The 19,699-nt window shown below is 39.9% G+C and overlaps 1 protein-coding gene across 1 annotated transcript in view; it reads right to left on the bottom strand.

Moving 5' to 3' along the window:
* Positions 1-17,428, bottom strand: part of DUSP22 (dual specificity phosphatase 22) — a 39,749-nt gene extending 22,321 nt beyond the window's left edge. Inside the window, exons 1-3 of the mRNA XM_070942542.1 lie at positions 17,390-17,428; positions 8,045-8,078; positions 2,426-2,508 (exon numbers count right to left, since the gene is read on the bottom strand). Of these exons, the coding sequence (XP_070798643.1) occupies positions 2,426-2,508; positions 8,045-8,078; positions 17,390-17,410 (138 nt within the window). The 5' untranslated portion in view covers positions 17,411-17,428. The remainder of the gene's footprint in view (positions 1-2,425; positions 2,509-8,044; positions 8,079-17,389) is intronic.
* Between the last annotated feature and the right edge of the window lie 2,271 nt (positions 17,429-19,699).

Below are 19,699 nucleotides of genomic sequence, written 5' to 3'. Positions count from 1 at the left end.
TAGGAACTTGGATGTCCGTTTTGCAAATTCTCTTAAGATACTACAATAACTTTACATTTCAGTTCTCTATCCATTTACAGATCAACGAATCACTACTTGTTGTTTTTTTTAAATTTAAAAAGTAAGAAAGCAATCTTTTAAACTGTCTGAAGCTCAGCACAATTTTCTAGACCGAAATAAAAAAGATGAGGGGGGATGGAAGGGGGGGTAGAGGGAGGAATAAGCATTACATTATTTTTGGCATTGCACTTCTCGGTATTAAAATTTATGTAAATTTTTTCAACGATGACTTCCAAGAAATATTTTTAACAGCCAAAAACAAAACTTCAGGGTACCTAATTGTGAAGCCAGATGCAAATAAGAAGCCTCAAACACCTGGCAAAGTTCTTTCAGGTTAGCCCAAAAAGCCCCCATATGTTATTTTGATATGCCACATCAACAGATGAGGAATGGATACTCTTCTTTCATGAGGGACATTTCGTCAGAAACGGCCCAAGTAGGAAGCAGTTGGTTTCTCATGGTTTTCTCAAAACTAAAACAACAAGAGGTTACCAAGAGTTCTGGCCAGCGCAACTACAGGACCAAATAGGGCAGGTGGGGGAAGAGTAATTTTGTTCCTTTGTCCTTTCACAGTTGCTTTAAAGGGCAGTCACCCAGGATAGAACTTGAGACTCTTGACTCATTTTATTATTGAAAATATTCAAAAATTCCAGCAATAAGTGAGGCCAATGTACCGTTACTACACCACTGAAGATGAGGATCCTACTATATGAAGAAAACAGATTGTTACACACATGAACACACACACACCCTGGAGGGTTGAAGATGATGCAATATGTTACTGCTCTGAATATATCACAAAGTTTGTTTGATCTTGACGTTAGTGAAACAATTGCTGAATCATACTCTTCAGGGTGCTTTTAAAAATTAAATGAATCTCTCAAGTTTAAATTACATTGAAATTGGTATAAAGGTCACATGATATCATTGAAATATTGTACCAAAGTAACTAGAAAGCCAAAGACTCAAAGCCATTTCAGAAAAAAGTGTTCACATCATTGAAACATTAACACTTCTCCAAAAAGATCAACAACAGACTTCCCCCTGGAGATCAGTAGACTTCTAGTTATTAACAACTTATTTTCAGATGTTGATTTTATTTGACTCCTTAGGGACAAAAAAGATGGAAGAACTATATTTAGTTTTGGGAACTGGATTAAAAGTCAAATGGGCTTGCTAATATGGAAGATACATATAGAAGAGTTTTGATGAAAACATGGAAGTGTTTAGGATTTAAATGCTTATGATTTATTATTTATGAATCTGCAGACTGTAAATTTGTGTTGGCAAAATAGTAATTATGGTTCAGGTTCTGGTGACAATTACAGCAATATTTCCCATAAGACTACGATTATGAAGTTTTAAACTATTTTTTAAAAGAAATATTATCTTTTAAACGAAAGATAAATATTTCATCTTAAGTATTTAAGATGAAAAAAGTCCTTATTTTTTAACTTCAATTCTTATGTGTTTTAAACAGAAGTAAGCAAAATGTAATTTGATCATTGATGTTTAAAGAAAAGTCAGTGAAATTTTCTACAGAGTTGAAACAAATGTGTACAAAAAATGTATATTCTCAGCCATCTTAGTAGCTCCTAGTGAAGAATGAAGAACATTGACTTAAAAATTTCATTTCCAGCCTTGTGCCAAATTTCAGCATTGGTGGAACCCAAGGTTATTCCAGACCTCATAGCGCTCTCAAACAAAGAACAATGAATAGCTATGAGATACTTGTGTAAAGCTCTCCACCATAAACTGTTCTGATTTCTGGGAAGTAGTAGCTGAAGTCTTCTTTCTCTTTTACTAGTTTTTTTTTAAAAAAATCTTCTACTTTAACCTATTTTTAACTCGTATCACTATATTTATGCTAGTTAGATCTGTGAAGATATGAGGGCTGTTGTAAGCCTGCTGTATCTATGATATCCTCTGTTACTGGATTTATAAACTTATTTGCATATAAACAACATTTGATGACCAAAGGCTGTCCCTAACATGGAGAAAGAGACCTCAAACTGATAGAATCTCATCACATAAATTGTAGGGACTGATTCTTAAAGGGAGAGTGGCATCTCTGTATTTTAACTTTGATATGCCGGAATTTAAACCTCACATGGAAGTTAGACAACACTAACTTATCATGACGTGACTATGACATTAGAGTCATTTGAGCAGATTAATGGGAAAATGGTAATCAGAGTTCTTGAGAAAAGGCCCCTTCCTTGTACCTACACAATCATTCTTTAACAATTTCCTCCTTCCTCTTATCCGCAGCCCATTACAGAAATAGTCCTAAGTCAATAGCATTTTCTTTCTTATTTCTACTGAAACCCCATTGGTTCAAGTTTCGTTAAGTTTCTTATCTTACCTCCAACATGGGTCGAGCACTGTCATGGATTGAAAGAATGTGTGTAATGTTATTCTGTTTTAGTTGTTCGGTGTCACGAGCATCTGTAACGAAGAGGAGACAAGGAAATACAATCATCAGCTGCACTTATCTTGTGTCGTAAGTATCCAAGAAATATTGAGATCTCTTTCTCTAGTGTAACCCACTGCTTTGGATTGTTATGAAAGTAAAATATGGAAGTATCATGCTAACCTATTAAGGTCATGGAAGATGAACTCAAAATACAATTTGAAGGTGTTTTGATTTTTTGATTCTATGAAGTTAATAGAATCAGATAACATGATTTATTATAAGGTTTGCCACCATGATGTAGCGGGATTCTAGCATTATTAAAGGTTACCCGAAATGTTTTGAATTTCATATATTTATTTGCAAATTATTGTGTCTTAAAAAGCTCAAAGTTTACAGTTAATTGAACAAATACATTCAACAGCTTATCCCTCCATCACATCTCTCTACAATAAAAAAAGCTGCTTAAACATAGATAGTCAGAGAATTTTTTTTCTGCAAAAGGGAAAATCCCAGGCTTCTCCCATTATGAACAACTAGCACAAAACAACTGGCTGATGACCACGTTAATCCCTGAAACAAAATAATCTGTTTGATCGTTTTAATCTTTTGTTATTTTTTTTAAAGAGTAACATTTATTTTCAAAATTAGTATTGTGTGAATTTTATGTCTTGAGGGGAAAACAAATCTAGATTAAGACCCAGTTTAATAGCTTGCCTGGTGTAGCTATTGGAGAGAAAAAAGAAAACTGTATCAACATTAATTCTAAAGAAATTGGAAAGTTTCCCCTGCAATACTTTAGGGCAATATTTCTCAACCCCAGCAATTTTAAAATGTGTGGATTCTAACTGCCAGAATTCCCCTGGCTGGGGAATTCTGGGACTTGGAATTCAGACATCTTAAATTTGCTGAGGTTGAGAAGCATTGCTTTAGAGGTTGGGATGGGTGCAGCTTCTGTAGGAATTTGCTTATTTATTTACTAGGATTATATGTCTATCCCATTATGAATGATCCTGAGCAGCCTAGAGAGCTAAGTATAATCATACGGTTACAACACAAATCAAAACAGAACTCAGATCATCAGCTCCCTTCAAACCCCAAGAACAGCCCAAGCCATTTCAACACCACTGTTCTTCCCAGGAGGATCCATTTTACACATTAGATCCCAAAGACTGGCTGGAAGCCTTAACTATTTTGGAAAGCTCAGAAAGAATGGGGCTGGCTTGGTCTTCAGGGGAACATTATAGAAAAGCATGCAATAGAGAGAGTTACAGAGAAATGCTACCAGTTCGGGCCGGTTCGCCTGAACCGGTAGTAAAAAATGTAAAAAAATAAAAGTTTCGACGATCAGCTGAGCGACGCACGATCGTCGTAACTTTTTTTTTTTTTTTTTACTTTTTTAGCATTTTTTTACTACTGGTTCGGGTGAATAAGTAGTAAAAAATGCTTTAAAAAAGTAAAAAAAAAGGCTCTGACGGTCACAGCTGTGCCACGCAATCTCCGGAGCCTTTTTTTTTTTTTTTAACTTTTTTAAAGCATTTTTTTACTATCTATTCGCCTGAGCCGGTAGTAAAAAAATGTTTTTAAAAAGTTTTTAAAAAGGTTCCCACGTGTGCCACAGCTGATCACACACCCCCAGCGCTTGTTCTACTTACCTTCCCAAGCCTCCTTTTGGTGCGCACTGCGTGTGTGCAGCTCACATTTGGTGCATGGCACGCATGCGCAGCACGCATTTGGCGCATGGCGCGCATGTGCGACCAGCGAACCAGTATTAACCCGGTTCAGATTTCACCACTGCTAGAAAGATATAATACATTGGACAGTCCCAAAGATAAGATAAGAAGAGATTTTAAGAGCAGTATTTTGAATTGAGCATGAAAACTAACTGATAAACAGTGCAATTCTTGAAGCAACTGTGTTACATGGGCAAAACATCAGTATTCATAAATGTCCAAGCTGATGCATTATGGGGCAGCAATAACTTTCAAATAGTCTTCAAGGACGGTCCTACATGCAGCACATTGAAGAATCCAAGGAAAAAGTGACTAAGGAATGAATGATCATAAGGAAAGTTTTCTGATCTGGGAAAGGCTGCAACTGGGACCAGGATGGAGCTGGGCAAAAGCTCTTCTAGCCACAGCTGCTTGTTCCCTTGAGCAAAACTCTTCAGGAAGACTCCAAGATACAGAAAAGTCTGCTGAGGTGTGATCCATCCAATTCAAAAATGGAACACAGGTAATTCTTGACTTACCATCACCATTGGGATCAAAATTTTGGTTATTAAGCGATGCAGTCATTAAATGAGTCATCACATGACCAGATCCAATTTTATTGTTTATACATGGGTATTAATAGCAATAGCACTTATATACCTCTTCATAGTGCTTTACAACCCTTTCTAAGCCGTTTACAGAATCAGCATAGCCCCCAACAATCTGTTTCCTCATTTTATCTACATTGGAAGGATGGAAGGTTGAGTCACCCTGGAGCCGGTCAGGATCGAAAGAATCTAACTCCTGGCAATGTGAGCAGAATTAACCTGCAATATTGCATTCTAACCACTTTGCTACCACCGCTCTATATTAAGGGAATCACATCTTGTTAAATGAATCAAGTAAATTTGGCTTCTCCAATTGACATTGCTTGTTGAAAGCTGTCTGGGAAGTTCGCAAACCATGATTACGTGACTGCAAGATGCTGCAACCATTACAAATGCAAGCTGTCTGCCAAGTGCCCAAATTGCAATCATGTGACTGCAGGGGTGGGGCGATGGTTGTAACTCTGAGGATGGGTCGTAAGTAACTTTTTCCAAGGCTCTCATAACTTCAAACTGTTGTTGAATGAATAATCATAAATGGACAACTTGTAAATTGTCACACACAAAGCTACACTGTCATGCTGGGATTGAATTATATACAGACCATAATAGGCTCCACTCAATGGGAGAGAAAGAACTTTAACTACAGTTCCAGTTCAATATGTGTACTTGAGCATCATCTGTATATTTAATTTAAACATTAAGAGTAAACTTCTATTTTGTATACCGTGTTTCCCTGAAAATAAGACCCTGTCTTATATTTTTTTGAACCTTGAAATAAGCACTTATTGCCTTATTGCCATGTGCTCAAAAGCCTGATTGGGCTTATTATCAGGGGATGTTTTCTTTTGGGGGAAACAGGGTAGATGTGCAAATGGAATATTAATTTTAACATTCAATAAGAAATTATGTTAATTCTGATATTCAATACTGGACTGACAAAACAAATAACTTATCCATATATTGGCTATTTGGAAGGGGGAGGCGCAAAAATATTTTATCTTTACTTTTAAGTTATTTATATATTACCTCTGTAGGAATGGCTCAGAGTATCTCAAGGGCCATTTTATACAAAAAAATGAAGTAGCAAGACTGGAGAACTTCATTAAGTGTTGACTTTTGCTATAGCCACAAACACTTCTTTAAAAAAAAAAGTTAAGCTATATTTTGGTCTTCGTAACTACAGAAGGCAAGATTTAAAATAACCAAAATGAGAAACAGATACCAGGTCTTGGTTTCGTGACACCGAGTGCCTCGGACTTTAAGCTCATATTGCGAAGCAAATTTTTTCACAGTATGATTCTACTAAGTTTCAGATGAGATTGTGTGTATCAATCCATTCTCTGTTTCTTATAGACACAAACCTTCATCTCCCCTCTGTTAATAAAGCCAGGTTACCTATCTCTCATTTGATGCAATGTTTTGTCTTCAGAAAAGTGGTCATTCACATTATTTTCCATTCTGTTGCCTATACTCTAACAAAGGCCTAAGCAGAATTCTTAACGAGAGGGGAAGGCCATGATTTGGCAATTATGTTAATCATTCTGATGTCATGAATACAAAATGTAATGCATTTGGGGGTTTCTGATGAAAGAGGAACACAATGTCAAAGTATGATCAGAAGTGATGCACTCTTTCAACCGACCTGAGATGCAGCTCGGAATTCTGCTTTTCAAAGTAACAACCTACAATTCTATCTTTTCTCTTCATTATGTGGTTAACCTTCAAAGGCCTGCCACTCTAACACACCATTTCTCTGATGTAACATTGAATAATTTTTCAGCAAAGTAGGATAAAGGGTCTGTCATTTCATATTTGTCTCAAAATCGAAAAGGGAATGCTAAAGCAAATGGGAAACACTTCTATATTTCATCTTTTAAGAGACAAACAAAGCATACGGGACCGGTTCAAATTATGAAACCACAACTTAACTGAATTAAAGTAGTTTTGGTCCCTTCACCTTCTCCTACAGCTTTCGCTTCTATTTTCAGTCTGGATGAGGGGTCTGTCAAAATCCTAAACCATGAGGAATATTAAATACGGCCAATTGAAACAAACTACCTTCATAAGCCAAAATTTGAAGTTGTTTTACTTGAGTAAATGATATTTAAAATTAACCAATCTTGTCCAGAGTTTGGCCATAAGGACATTAAAAAAACAGCATTCCTCAAAGATGGCTGGAGAAACTGAAGAGAGACAGCATGTGAAATCAAGGCTGGGCAAGATGCATTTTCTGGCTGAAGTTTCTGATATTCACAGAAGAAATGAAACTGATATGGTGTCCCCCTTTTAACTCTGAAACTAAAGTTTAATGGAAATTATAAAGTGAAATTATTTTCCTTCTTACATGACTTTTGTGATGGTGCAATGTTTAAAGGAGCTAACAGGAATGTGAATTTCTACCTATTTAGATTTTTCAGGTTCTGGAACTAAGTGTGAAACAACAACTATTTGGCTGGGGAGAGGGCAGCCTGGAAGTGCCAAACATCCAGTGGTGGGTTGCTACCAGTTTGCACCAGATCGGGTAAACTGGTAGCGGTGGCGGCAGGAGGCTCTGCCCACCCGCCCGGACACTTCTGCACATGTGAGAAACACTGTGCATGCGCACGAGCGTGCACGCACGCACGAGCGAACCGGTAGTGACACAATTTGGAACCCGCCCCTGCAAACATTCCCTAGGGATAAAAAAGTTAAGGAGAAGTGAGTAGCTGCAATAATAATGGATCCATTTTGAAAAGGAAGTAAGGGCAGTAAGCGCTCTAGATAAGGGGGAGCAAATGGCATTTCCCTGATCCAATTTTTCCTTCTCAAGAAGATCCACTGTATTGTATGCAGATCACAAAAGGTCTGAATTTTTAGCAAAATTAGACTTTTGCCTATAGAATAGATGTCTCCAAACTTGGCAACTTTTAAGACTTGTGGACTTCAACTCCCAGAATTCCTCAGCCAACCATGCTGGCTGGGGAAATCTGGAAGATGAAGCCTAGAAGTCTTAAAGTTGCCAAGTTTGGAGAGTCCTGCTATAGAATATTAGCCCTTGAAGCCAAGATTGTTTTTAATTTTAATTTTTATATTTGTTATTTAAAACTCCTAGCAAAATCGATCAGAAGGGCACTCATGTATCTTTCAAATAAGTCAAACTGAGCCACTGTCCCTTGGGAGGAGTAAGCAAAACTTCTAAGGGGGTAGAGTTGTAAGCCCACCCACCACAATGCTGGGGACTTTGCAAAAACATCTAATAAAACTCATCTTACCTTTATAATTTCCAAGGAACAAACCAGGAAGTATCTGTGAGAGGAACAAAATAATATCAAATGTCAATCTTTTGTGGTAATATGGTATGACGCAGGTCAATTTGCATACAGAATGGAACACTATTCAGGCACAGTTAAGGTTTACATGCTATTTCTTGTCACATTCCCACACTGTCTTACACTTAAATGACATGTTTTATACCTTTCAATCACAATGTCCTATAATTTAAGAACAGTAAAAAAATAATTTTCCAAACATGGGTATACAACCTGATGCCCTCTAGATTGTAAAAGTTTGTAAAATGGGGCAAAACACATTTAACAAGTGTCTTGTTAGATGTTCTGCAGTCCAAAACATCTGAGAGTTAGAAGATTATCAATGGAAGAGAGTATTTGTAGCTCAGGGTTCAACAGTTAGGTTAATTGCTCTGCCTCTAAACTGACATATATTATTTCTAAATTAGTTTGCTTGTATATTTCTGGACTCTATACCAGTGGTGGGTTGCCCCCGGTTTGGACCAGTTCACAAGAACCGGTAGTAAAACTGGCAGGAGGCTCCGCCCACTGACCCGGACGTCATCAGAAGTGCGGGCACGATGTGAACCGGTAGTAAAGGTAAGTAGAACCCACCCCTGCTCTATACAGTATAAGAATTCTGAGAACAAGACAAGCAGAGGTGGCTGGGAGCTCCATTACCAGTTTTATTCTTGGTCTTATCCACCATAGCAATCATTTTGTGAAAAGACAAATTGCCTCATTGTTCATAACACACTCACAAAATTTTAAAGGAGCCCACTGACTTCAAAAGGTTGCGATCCACAACGTGAGTCAATAGAAGGGAGTTTCCAATTTTTCCAATATACAGGTAGTCCTTGACTTACAACCACAACTGAGCTCAAAAATTCCACTGCTAAGCAAGATACTTGTTAAGTGAGTTTTGCCCCATTTTACAACCTTTCTCGCCACAGTTGTTAAGTGAATCACTGCTGTGATTAAGTTAGTAACAAAGTTGTTAAATGAATGTGGCTCTTCCCCCACTGACTGTTCTGCCCCAGCTACGGACCCCAAAGAACGCAGCACACACAAAGTCTGTACAAACCTTACTTTACTAAATTAAATCAGTCTTTTTCAAACAAAGGCTGTTAATTAACTTTCTTAACAGCCTACAAGAATCCAAAGAATAAATAATCGTAATCTTACTATGATTGGCAGAAAGCCCAGAAGCAATTTGCAGGAAACTGATAAGAGAACTATGATCAGGACACGAAGGAGAGTGAACGAAGTTGTTCCCTGCAAATTGCCTCAGTCGTCGTCCTTCCTTAAATAGGCTAAGGGAGTGGCCAATTAGCCCCAAGCCTTATTCTCGAGGAGACCTTCTCCTGAGGAGCCACTCCTGCCTTTTGGCAGCTCTACGTGCCCGTGCATCGAGAAGAGTCTCCTCCTCTTCTTCCTCTTCACTTATGGGAGCTTCTGGAGGTTCTGAAGGCCCTGGCTGAATCCCCACCTCTGGCACCACATCTTCTCCAGCCTCCTCATTGTCTGACTCAAGTGCCAGCTGCACAAGCTGCTGGCGCAGCACCACACCAGCTTACTCGCTGTTGGAATCAGCTACTAGCTGCACAGGCGGCTGACAGGCCACAATACTGATTTAGCTTGCCGGAAGCCAGCTGGGAAGATTACAAATGGTGACCACATGACCCTGGGACAGTGCAACACCATAAATATGCCACTTGCCAAGTGCCCAAATTCTGATCATGGGGATGCTGCAATGGTTGTTAAGTGTGAAAAATGTTCATAAGCCACTTCTTTCAGTTCCACTATAATGTCGAACGGTCACTAAAGGAATGGCTGTAACTCAAGGACTACTTATATCCGGGGTCTCCAACCTTGGCAACTTTAAGACTTGTGGACTTCAACCCCCAGAATTCCTCCAAAGCTGGCTGAAGAATTCTGGGAGTTGAAGTCTTAAAGTTGCCAAGGTTGGAGACCCCCGACTTATATCATCTGGAAGTCTAGCATGCTGGATGCTGCTTAGAAAGATCACCCAAAATAACGTTGGAGGGTGTGCCCAAGGCACATTGAACTTATTTATTTATTGGACTTGTATGCCGCCCATTTTGCCTAGAGGCTACCACGCTCCGGTTTCTGATTTTGAAATGTCGGCAGGCGTGGAAAAGCCTGAACTCAAAGGGAGACCAAGGATAAAAAAAAAAAAAAAAAAAACCATCAGCTTTGCAGAGATTTTTCCTTCTTTAACCCAACATACCAAAAAGCCTACCAGCTTCCACAAAAACCACTGTCAAGATTTAGCTTGCCAGTCATGATCTTTCCTAGGTCGGCTCCTTTGACAATGGGAAAGGAGGAGGCAGGAAACTTGTTCATCATTTCAGGAATGCACCCCATACAGGATATCTGAGGTAGGACGTTTGCCGGGAATACTATGCCCTGTAGATTGTGATAAATCAGCAACATGTGGCAAATGCCTGTGTTAAAGCAGTAGGAGTACTTAGATCTGGCCCACGGGGCTGCCCTGGAAACAGTGAAGGACCGGCCCGCGGTGCCCCTCCCAGCAAAAACGAAGCTCGGGAGGGCCGTGCGCGACCCAGACGGCCTCCTGCAGCCCTCTGCCAGTGAAAACAGACTGTGTGGCTCCTCCGAGCTCCATTTTCGCTGGTAGAGTGTTAGCAAAACAAACTACTGGCAAAAGTGGATCCCTTCAGCCCCACCCAGGCCACCACAGGCGTCCCCGAAATGAGTGACATTAAGCTGGCCATGCCTACTCTGGACACACCCACTTGGACACACACATACACACACACCAGCCCTGCCCTCCCCCCGAGGTCAAACACAACCCTGATGAGGCCCTCAATGAAATCGAGTTTGACACCCCTGCTGTAGAATGTTGCAAAATACGGTACTAATTTCCCGTATCACTTTATTTGCAAAGAATGCATGACACAGAAATTCTTGGAAAATAAAAAACCATGAGTGGCTGCAGGTCAATGCTTGCTTGGATGTGTGCCCACCTACCCAGGTAATTTTTACGCAAATATAAAATGGGGGTATGAGAAAGCATCCTGGGCAATTGTGCAATGTAGAGAAATCACATTTCAAACTTGGATTTACTCAGAAGTTTGAGACATTAAATTCACTGAGAATAAGGCAAGGGGAACTAAAAGGATTGTGTTATTATTTGAGATGTTCCTTCCATTGAAGAGCATTTTTGTTACACTAACCTCTTTTCCAACTCCTGGGTTTAAAACCTTGAAAGAGAAATGCTAACCCGAGACCTCTGCAACTTCCTTTCATGCAAGATGAATAGCAAAAACATTAACAAGAATTTTGTGTGTTTTCCATCATGAAAACAATGAAGAAGTTGTAAACTGCTCAGTTGTTTTCTTTTTTTTCTTCTTCTTCAAAAGGAATGTGGGTGAGATTTTTTGCTGCTGCAGGACCCACAGCAGTTTAAGGTGGGACAACTGATTTCCCCTTATTCTCAAGTATTGCAGTTGAGCTTCAAAATGTTTTTGATGAGGGTTCAGGAAATGAAAATGATGATGGTATGGAAGAACCCTTATGTCTTTTAAGCACAATAATTTGAGTGGTATGTATGTACGTATTTCCTGCTTTTACATTACAATCGAAAGGGGAAACATTTATAATGTGCTATCATACTTAATATCATTTAAAGCCTGTTCGTAAGTAAACACCGCCACTAGGAAAATTTAGAGAACAGAAGAGGATGATTTTGGCTGGAAGCTATGAATCACTTCTAAAGACAACAAAATACAGATATGAAGATGCCCAGCTCAGAATGGCAAGAGGAAAAATGAGAGTGATGAGTTAGTCTGAAGAGAGAGATGACACATGATTAAAATATCTAATAAATATTTGTATATAGGACAACTGGGAAATGACAGTAAATCAGTAATGTATCACATTTTGGTACATAGCATAAAACAGCCCCAAGTCTGATGCTTGCTTGGAAGCCCCATTTTCCTTGGTTTTGGAAGTTGCAGTGGTTTTGGAAGTTGCAGTGCAAAACCTGGCTATTGTTTTTTGTGCCAAGATTGCCCATGTAAACCAAAGGGAAGGCACCAAGCTGCCTTTGACTTTATATCATCTTAGTGGGCAAGATGAGCTATACCATCCTCTGGAATAAGCAGGAAGCAATCCAGCCGAGCCTGTGATGCCGAAGAGCATGTAATCTAAAATAAGGCTAAGGGAAAAACAACCTGGAGACAAAAAGAGAGTGTGTGAAAGGAAGAATGTGAGTGAATGTCTCTCATTCCACTCTATGTAGGTTTCCAAGAGCGGACATGCTACCTAGGGTGGCATTACCGATTGGTCAGACCCAAGGCAGGAACAAACAATAGCCAGATGATCCAAGCACCAATTGTGGCAACAGCAGCTGTTTGCAAGCTCTGGAGGCTGTCCTGGTCAGTAACGGGAAGGAAGTAAGCCTCTCCGGCTTAGAACAAAGGGAGTTTTGAAAATTGAAGTAATCCCACCAGCAGATTTCTCTTCTGCAAACCATATATAGCTTTGACCAAAAGATAGACTCAGTTGACCAACTAAGGCAACTTATGAAGGTCAAATCAGATCCAGGGGCATATAAATTTGTAGTTTAGCACCTGATTTTCATCAGACCTTTGCATGCTGTCTTGGTGCCAAGCCAAGCTCTAGCTACTGTCATTGAACAAAAATACGTCCAAGCCCCCTCACTCAGCAAGGAACTTCCTTTTCTCATTCCAAGTTGACCCTAACTACAATAGGGCAACTGTTAAAACCTAACCTTTGTTCTTGTGCCAAGACGGCCCATGTATTACAAAGGGAAGTATCAAAGTGCAAAGTGGAATGGGTTTGTTATGGTCACACCCACTTCCCCTATTGTGCCCCACTCACACCTTGCAATGAAGTCATCACAACAACTGAGCTTAAACACAGCTACTGTAAACAATAGACATTCAAGCTATTCCCTGTTTCCTCTCCAAATCTTATAGGCTCATCAAATTACAATTGCATGGACAAGTTGAAATTTAGAACAAAGAAGAGTTTCTTGAAAATCTCTTCACACTAATCATCTGCAGATATGTAGCTCAAACCTCATTTCTAAAAGTTGTGCATTTAATTCTGGAGGAGGAATTCACTTTCACCTTGCAGTCAAATCAGTTACATTATTTTAGTATTTCATCCATTTGTATGTGATAATCATGAAATTAATGGTGTGGGGGGGGGTTTTCACCTTCATAAGCCTGCACTACTAGCTATTACCAGTTCTATTGTACAAACATCAGGAATTTCATAAAATGAATAAAACTCTAATATAAGAAACATACCCAAATTTAAAGACAAAGGCCACTGTTAAATATGGTATCCTATTTTGCCTCTTGGTATAAAACCAATAACGAGGGTCAGTTTGGTATAATGGTTAAGGCAGTAGGCTAGAAAATGGGAAACTGTGAGTTTTAATCCTGCTTTAGCCTTAGAAAGGAGGCAGTGGCAAACCACTTTTGAAAAACCTTGCCTAGAAAACTGGAATGGGAATGGTCCAGGCAATCTCAAAACGTGGACACAACTTAATGGAAAGACAATCAATCAATCAATCAATAAAATTAATTGTAGGGAGGCAGGTAAAATCTAAAACAGCTGGTTTTCTTATCTTGAAGGTCCAGACAGGATAATTATGTTTACAAATTAGCTAATCCGTGATTACATGGTATAGAATTTTAAGAATTAATGGTACTTACACACAATGAATAATACATATACGTAAACAAACAATGAATAATACATATAAGTAAACAATCTGGATTCATATAACAACCTGAACATTTAAGGTTGTAGGAAACATGAAACACATGTTTTAATTGTGGAAACCTACAAATGCAGCCAATGCTTTTAAAAGCCTTAAAACAGACAAATCAGAAATGCTGTTTTCTTGGGAGGTAAGTAGTGCATCCTCTCTCAGAAAAAAAATGATGCATTGGCCCAAAAGATCAAATTGATGGTTCTCCTCATCCTAGTAGTAATTCTGTTTTAATACACAGGACTGGGGGGAATGCCAACTCATTGGAAGAGACTCAAGATTCAGAAGGAAACTTGACAGACTTAAGTATTGGGCCCTATCCAATAAGATGCAGTTCAGTGGTGAGAAATGTAAGGTCCTGCACTTAGGCAGGAAAAACCAGGTGCATAGGTATAGAATAGGAGATGCCTAACTCAACAGTAGTAACTGTAAGAGGGATCTAGGTATTCTGGTGGGTCCCCATAAGTATGAGTCAGCAGTGTACGACAGCTGTCAAAAGAGCCAACACAATTTTAAACTGCATCAACAGAGGGGTAGCATCCAGATTATTGGACCTGATAGCAATAGCACTTAGATTTATATACCGCTTCACAGTGCTTTACAGCCATTTCTAATTGGTTTACAGAGTCAGCATATTGCCCCCAACAATCTGGGTCCTCATTTTACCGACCTCAGAAGGATGGAAGGCTGAGTCAACCTTGAGCCTAGTGAGAATCGAACTCCTGGAGTGAGCAGTGAATTAGCCTGCAATACTGCATTCTAACCACTGCACCACCACGGCTCTGATAATACTGTTTTATACTGCACTGATGAGACTACTACCCTTGGAATACTGCATCCAGTTCTGGTCACCATGATTCAGAAATGATGCTAAGGCCCTAAAAAGAGTGCAGAAAAGATAAGCGGGCTATATTGTATGATGAACGGCTAAGGGCACTAGGTATGTTTAGCCTAATGAAGAGAAGGCCAAGGGGAGACATGATAATACTTCAAGTCTTCCAACACTTGAAAGGCTGTCATAGGGCACTGATTTATTGTCCATAGCACCTGAAGACAGGACAAGAAGCAACAATTTTGTCAGAGGGAAATTCAACCTTGAAATAAGGAGGAATTTCCTGACAGCTTGCGTCCCAGAATTATGGGTGCTCCATCTCTGGAGGTTTTCAAGATTGGACAACCATTTGTCTGGGGTGGAATAAGGACTCCTGCTTTGGACAGGGGGCTAGACTAGAAGACTTCCAAGGTTCCTTCCAGCCCAATGATTCTATGACTCATCAGCAAATGGACACACCATTTCCATCTCACAACCTTCTTGAAAAAATCTTGATGTGGCTCAGGCTAATTATCCGGTGATTATCTAAAGAACTGAATATAGTAACACAAACCCTGACAAGGCCTCTTTAAAACAATTTGTAAATGTCAATTGGTATATGCTACCCGATTTGGGGAGGTTGACTTAAAGCAATCTTCTCCAAGTAGGGGACCTCCAAATATATAGCACAGAAATTCCTACTAACCTCAGCATCACAACCACTTTGACTAAAAATTATGGAAATTACCTCTTCTTGGGGATAGATTTCATACCTTGTGGAAACCCAAGTTAGGAATTTCGAATGTATCATTTCTGTTAATTTTGACTTTATTCATTCAATTGATTCAATTTCAGCATGCTATTTTTGATTGTTTTATAACTCAAGCATTTTAAGGACCACCTTCAACTTCCTTCAGGTACTCCTGCCATTCTAAACTTATGACCTTTTACCCCAATTTACGACCTTCCTTGTCACAATTGTTAAGCGAATCACTCGAGTTGGTAAATTAGTATCACGGTTGTTAAGTTAATCTGGCTTCCCCATTGACTTTGCTCGTCAGAAGGTCACAAAATGTCATCACATGACCCCAGGATATTACAACCATCCTAAATATGAGTCAAGCATCTGAATTTTGATTAGGTGACCATAGGGATGCTGCAATGGTTGTTAAGTGTGAAAAACGGTCATAAGTCTCTTTTTTCAGTGCGGTTGTTAACTTTGAATAGTCATTAAATGAAACATTGCAAATCGAGGACCACCTGTATGTGCAGAAGTACTGTCACAAAATCAGCTTCAATTCAAGTTATTTTGCTATTACAAATGGGGAGCTCACATGCCGATATGATGTATCGGTAGTTTTCGACTTACAACCACAACCGAGCCCAACCTTGGTAGGAAAAGAGCCTTGGTGGCGCAGCAGACTAAAGTGCTGTTAAGTAGCACCAGCTGCCTGCAATTACTGCAAGTTCAAATCTCACCAGGCTCAAGGTTGACTCAGCCTTCCATCCTTCCGAGGTAGGTAAAATGAGGACCCCGGTTTGTGGGGGCAATAAGCTGACTTTGTATAAAAAAAGAACACCGCTTGGGGGGGGGCGAAAGCCCTACTAAGCAGGTATATACAAAAGTATGAAGGCTATTGCTTAATGCATTATTGTAAGCCGCCCTGAGTCTCCGGAGAAGGGCGGCATATAAATTGAACCAATAAATAAATAAACCTTTCTGCTGTTAAGTGAAACATTTGTTAAGTGAGTTTGGCCCCCATTTTATGACTTTTCTTGCCACGGTTGTTAAGCGAATCCCTGAAATTGTGCTTCTAGAGCTGAAGAAGCTTCTTGGATGAGAAGAGAAACCTCTTCAAAGAAAAAAAAGAACCCAGAAAAGTCCAGTTGCCTCTTGAAAAAAAAGCACCTTTGTCCTGGCAAAAGCTCCTGAGTTATGCAAGGGATTTAAAGCACCCAGGAGGCCTCGCCCAGCTGCTGACTGAACCCAGCTGCAAGATCTTCGACGATCTCAAGCATTTCCGGCTTTCTAATGCAAATGACAATACTCAACGGGGAAGAGGGAGCCGAGCTTTAACTTTGAAAAAAGGCAGATCTCGAGGCTGCCGAATAAAGCTTGCGCGTCGGGGCAGCTTTAATTGGTGTGTGTGTGTGTGTGTGTGTTTTGTCTTCTATTTTTAGGACAACTATTTCTCCTCTCCCCCAACCAAGCTATTCTAACAGAGGCGGTTCAAACGCGTGCTTTCCAACTTTACAGATCCACCGATCTCCGTGGATGGATGAATCGGCTCCGTTGGAGTCACTTTTGAGCAACCCGTTAGGACGGGGCGTGAATTAAACAGCGAGCCAAACCCACCGAAACTCGGCGCAACCCACTTCCGAATAGATTAAAGGGCGTCGGATCTGGTTGCACGTGTGGATTCACGCAGAGAGGCGGACACGCGTCCTATATTTCCCCAAACACCCCACCTCCCCCCCAGGCTTTGCAGAGAAACGCTAATTTGCTGGGTCCTTTTACAAAGCATCCAGGATGTTCTTCAAAGTGTTAACTCAAAACGTATCCCTATTGTACCGATCAAAGCAAGGATCGGAAAAGTAGGGGGGGGCGGAGAGGGGGGGGAAAAGGATGTGGGAGGGTTCTTTTTCTGTGGGTCCCCCTAAACCCTCGCATGCGAGCACAACCCCGAAGGTTAAAAAAAAAAAAAAAAAGATAAGCAGAGTTTACCTTATTCATCCCATTCCCCATGGCTTTAAAACGATCTGAAACTTTAGCACCAGAGACTGGAAGCAAATCTATTGAATAGGAAGCTGCAAAGAATAATAGGGGGGGGGAAATACTAGGGCGGGGAAACAACGGTATTTACTCTGTATGATTGAGCAATCGAATAGAGAAGCGATTATATTGTTAGCTATTTTTCACCGCAGCAGCTCTAAAAAAAAAAATAATAAAAAATCTCCCGTCCATCAGAATTAACCGGGACTTTCCTCTTTAAAGTGTTTTTTTTTTAATAAGCGGAATCCGCCCCTGGACTTCTCTGGATAAAAACCCAGATGAACTAGTTACAAGTTTATACTGCCAGGAATTACGTCTCGGTCAATCCGACCTTTCTGATTTTACCACTCCCACGTGTGATTAAAGTCCCGGCGCCGTGAAAACTGCCCCAAATAACAGCGCGAACATTTCTGGGATTCGTAGTTTTATACCTAATCGGTGGCTGGCTTAAAGTGGGAGAAAGAAACTACCACTCCCGGCATGCCCAGCGACAAACCTTGGCTCCACCTTCCTGAGCACGTACACAAAGTGTGGGGAGCTCCGCCCACTTTCATTCCTGGAAGGATGAGTAAGCGCCGGCGGCTTCTTTCGCTAACAAACTGTGGAGGCGGCGGGGCGTGTTTGGTTTCTGGGCAATGGCAGCCGTCTAGTTAACGCCGTGCATTTTTCTATATATAATTTATCGCTGCTTATGCAAATATATATTTTGTGCGAAAACAGCCCTAGTTAAACGAGCCTTTTCCAGTAAATGGCTATGTGCAGTGTTGTTTTTCTAGAAGCCTATTTCTAGAAGCGTATTTCCATTTTGATGTTCCAGTTATAGCAGCTGTATCTATTATCTTCCAACGGAATTGGGGGGAAAATAATTTTCCTATTGTTTTCCTTTTGGTGTAGTTGAGATATTTGTAGTTTATCTCTATAGAGATTATATAATATATCTCTACAGAGGTGTGTATGTGTGTGTGTGTACATACTAGGAGGCAGATGGTGGAGGTGCTCTGTGCTGATACCCACACTCTTAAACTTCTCCCACTGCAGTTCTGATGGGCCTCGTTTAGTGACTACATTCGGAACTGGTCACTTGGTCATTGAGTGGTCACAAAAGTGAAACTGCAGCTGTGTTTATGATCTTCAGCTTTCCTTTTATGGGAAGCCCCCCCCCCCCCAAGAATGAAATATTTTGGGGGATATTAAAAGAAGCAGAATATTATATTTCCCCAAATGGAAAAACATGCTCTTATAGACCAAAAGCAGACTCAGTCTTTCTTATTAACCCCAGCATATATTTTGTGCCCATTAAGAAAGACTGGGCCAGCCTACTGTCAAAACAAAAGGCCTTCACCTCCAGGGATGGGATTAAAATTTACATTCTCCTCCACCCGAATTCTAAGAACAGGACATGACCCTTTATGACATAACAGGGTTAACCCACTACCATTTAGCAAAAGGCACACAGCTCACTACATTGCAGAGTCTCCTAAGGGCATTTCAGACATTGCACAACCTCCAGCACCATTTCAGAAACTAAAAATCCTTGGCATTCACCAAGTTAATTTGTCAGCTATCCCAGAAATTGCATGCTGTGTTTGTGTGTATGTTGTTGGTTCTGCTCATCAATAAACACCACCTTTCTTAAGCAGCCTCCATTTTATTTCCTGCTTGGAACTGGACCTGGGTTTTTCTTCCAACACTTTATTTTATGACCCTGTGGAAGTTGTAAACGTAGGCATGGTCGCAAAGTTAAGTCTTCATTATCATTGTAACTCTGAAAAATTACTAAGGCAATTGCTAAAAGGGGTCTTCCTGTGCTATACAGCCATCTAGGTTGTATTTCATATTCCATATCCCTTTAATCTATTATGTATTATACTACTGCTTTAATTGTAATAACTTTGAGATTCTTTGATGTTGGAAGCAGTGTATAAATATATTAGAAATGTATAAATATATTTTAAAAAACAACTGTGCTCTTTACCTATATATATATATAAAACACTTTTTTTTCTGGAGCTGCTTCTACTATAAAAAAAACTTACTCCATTTCACTGACTTTCTAATATTATTTTGGGTTCTGATGGCACAATTAAATAGTGATGAAGTGATTTAGGCCCAAAAGAAAATAATAAACCACAAGCATGTTGCACACACAACAAGTAGGGTATCCAAAGTCAAATTGGCTTTAGAAAACTATCATTTTCCTGAAAGGCCATGAGGACTGAATATTGCCATGCTCTTTCCTCAGTGCAGCTTTCAAATCTTTTC

This window comes from Pituophis catenifer, unplaced genomic scaffold, assembly GCF_029215685.1.
Source record: "Pituophis catenifer annectens isolate HBS135680 unplaced genomic scaffold, rPitCat1.0.hap2 SCAF_3, whole genome shotgun sequence".
NCBI classification, from domain to species: Eukaryota; Metazoa; Chordata; class Lepidosauria; order Squamata; family Colubridae; genus Pituophis; species Pituophis catenifer.
This window is presented reverse-complemented; position numbering and strand designations above follow the sequence as displayed.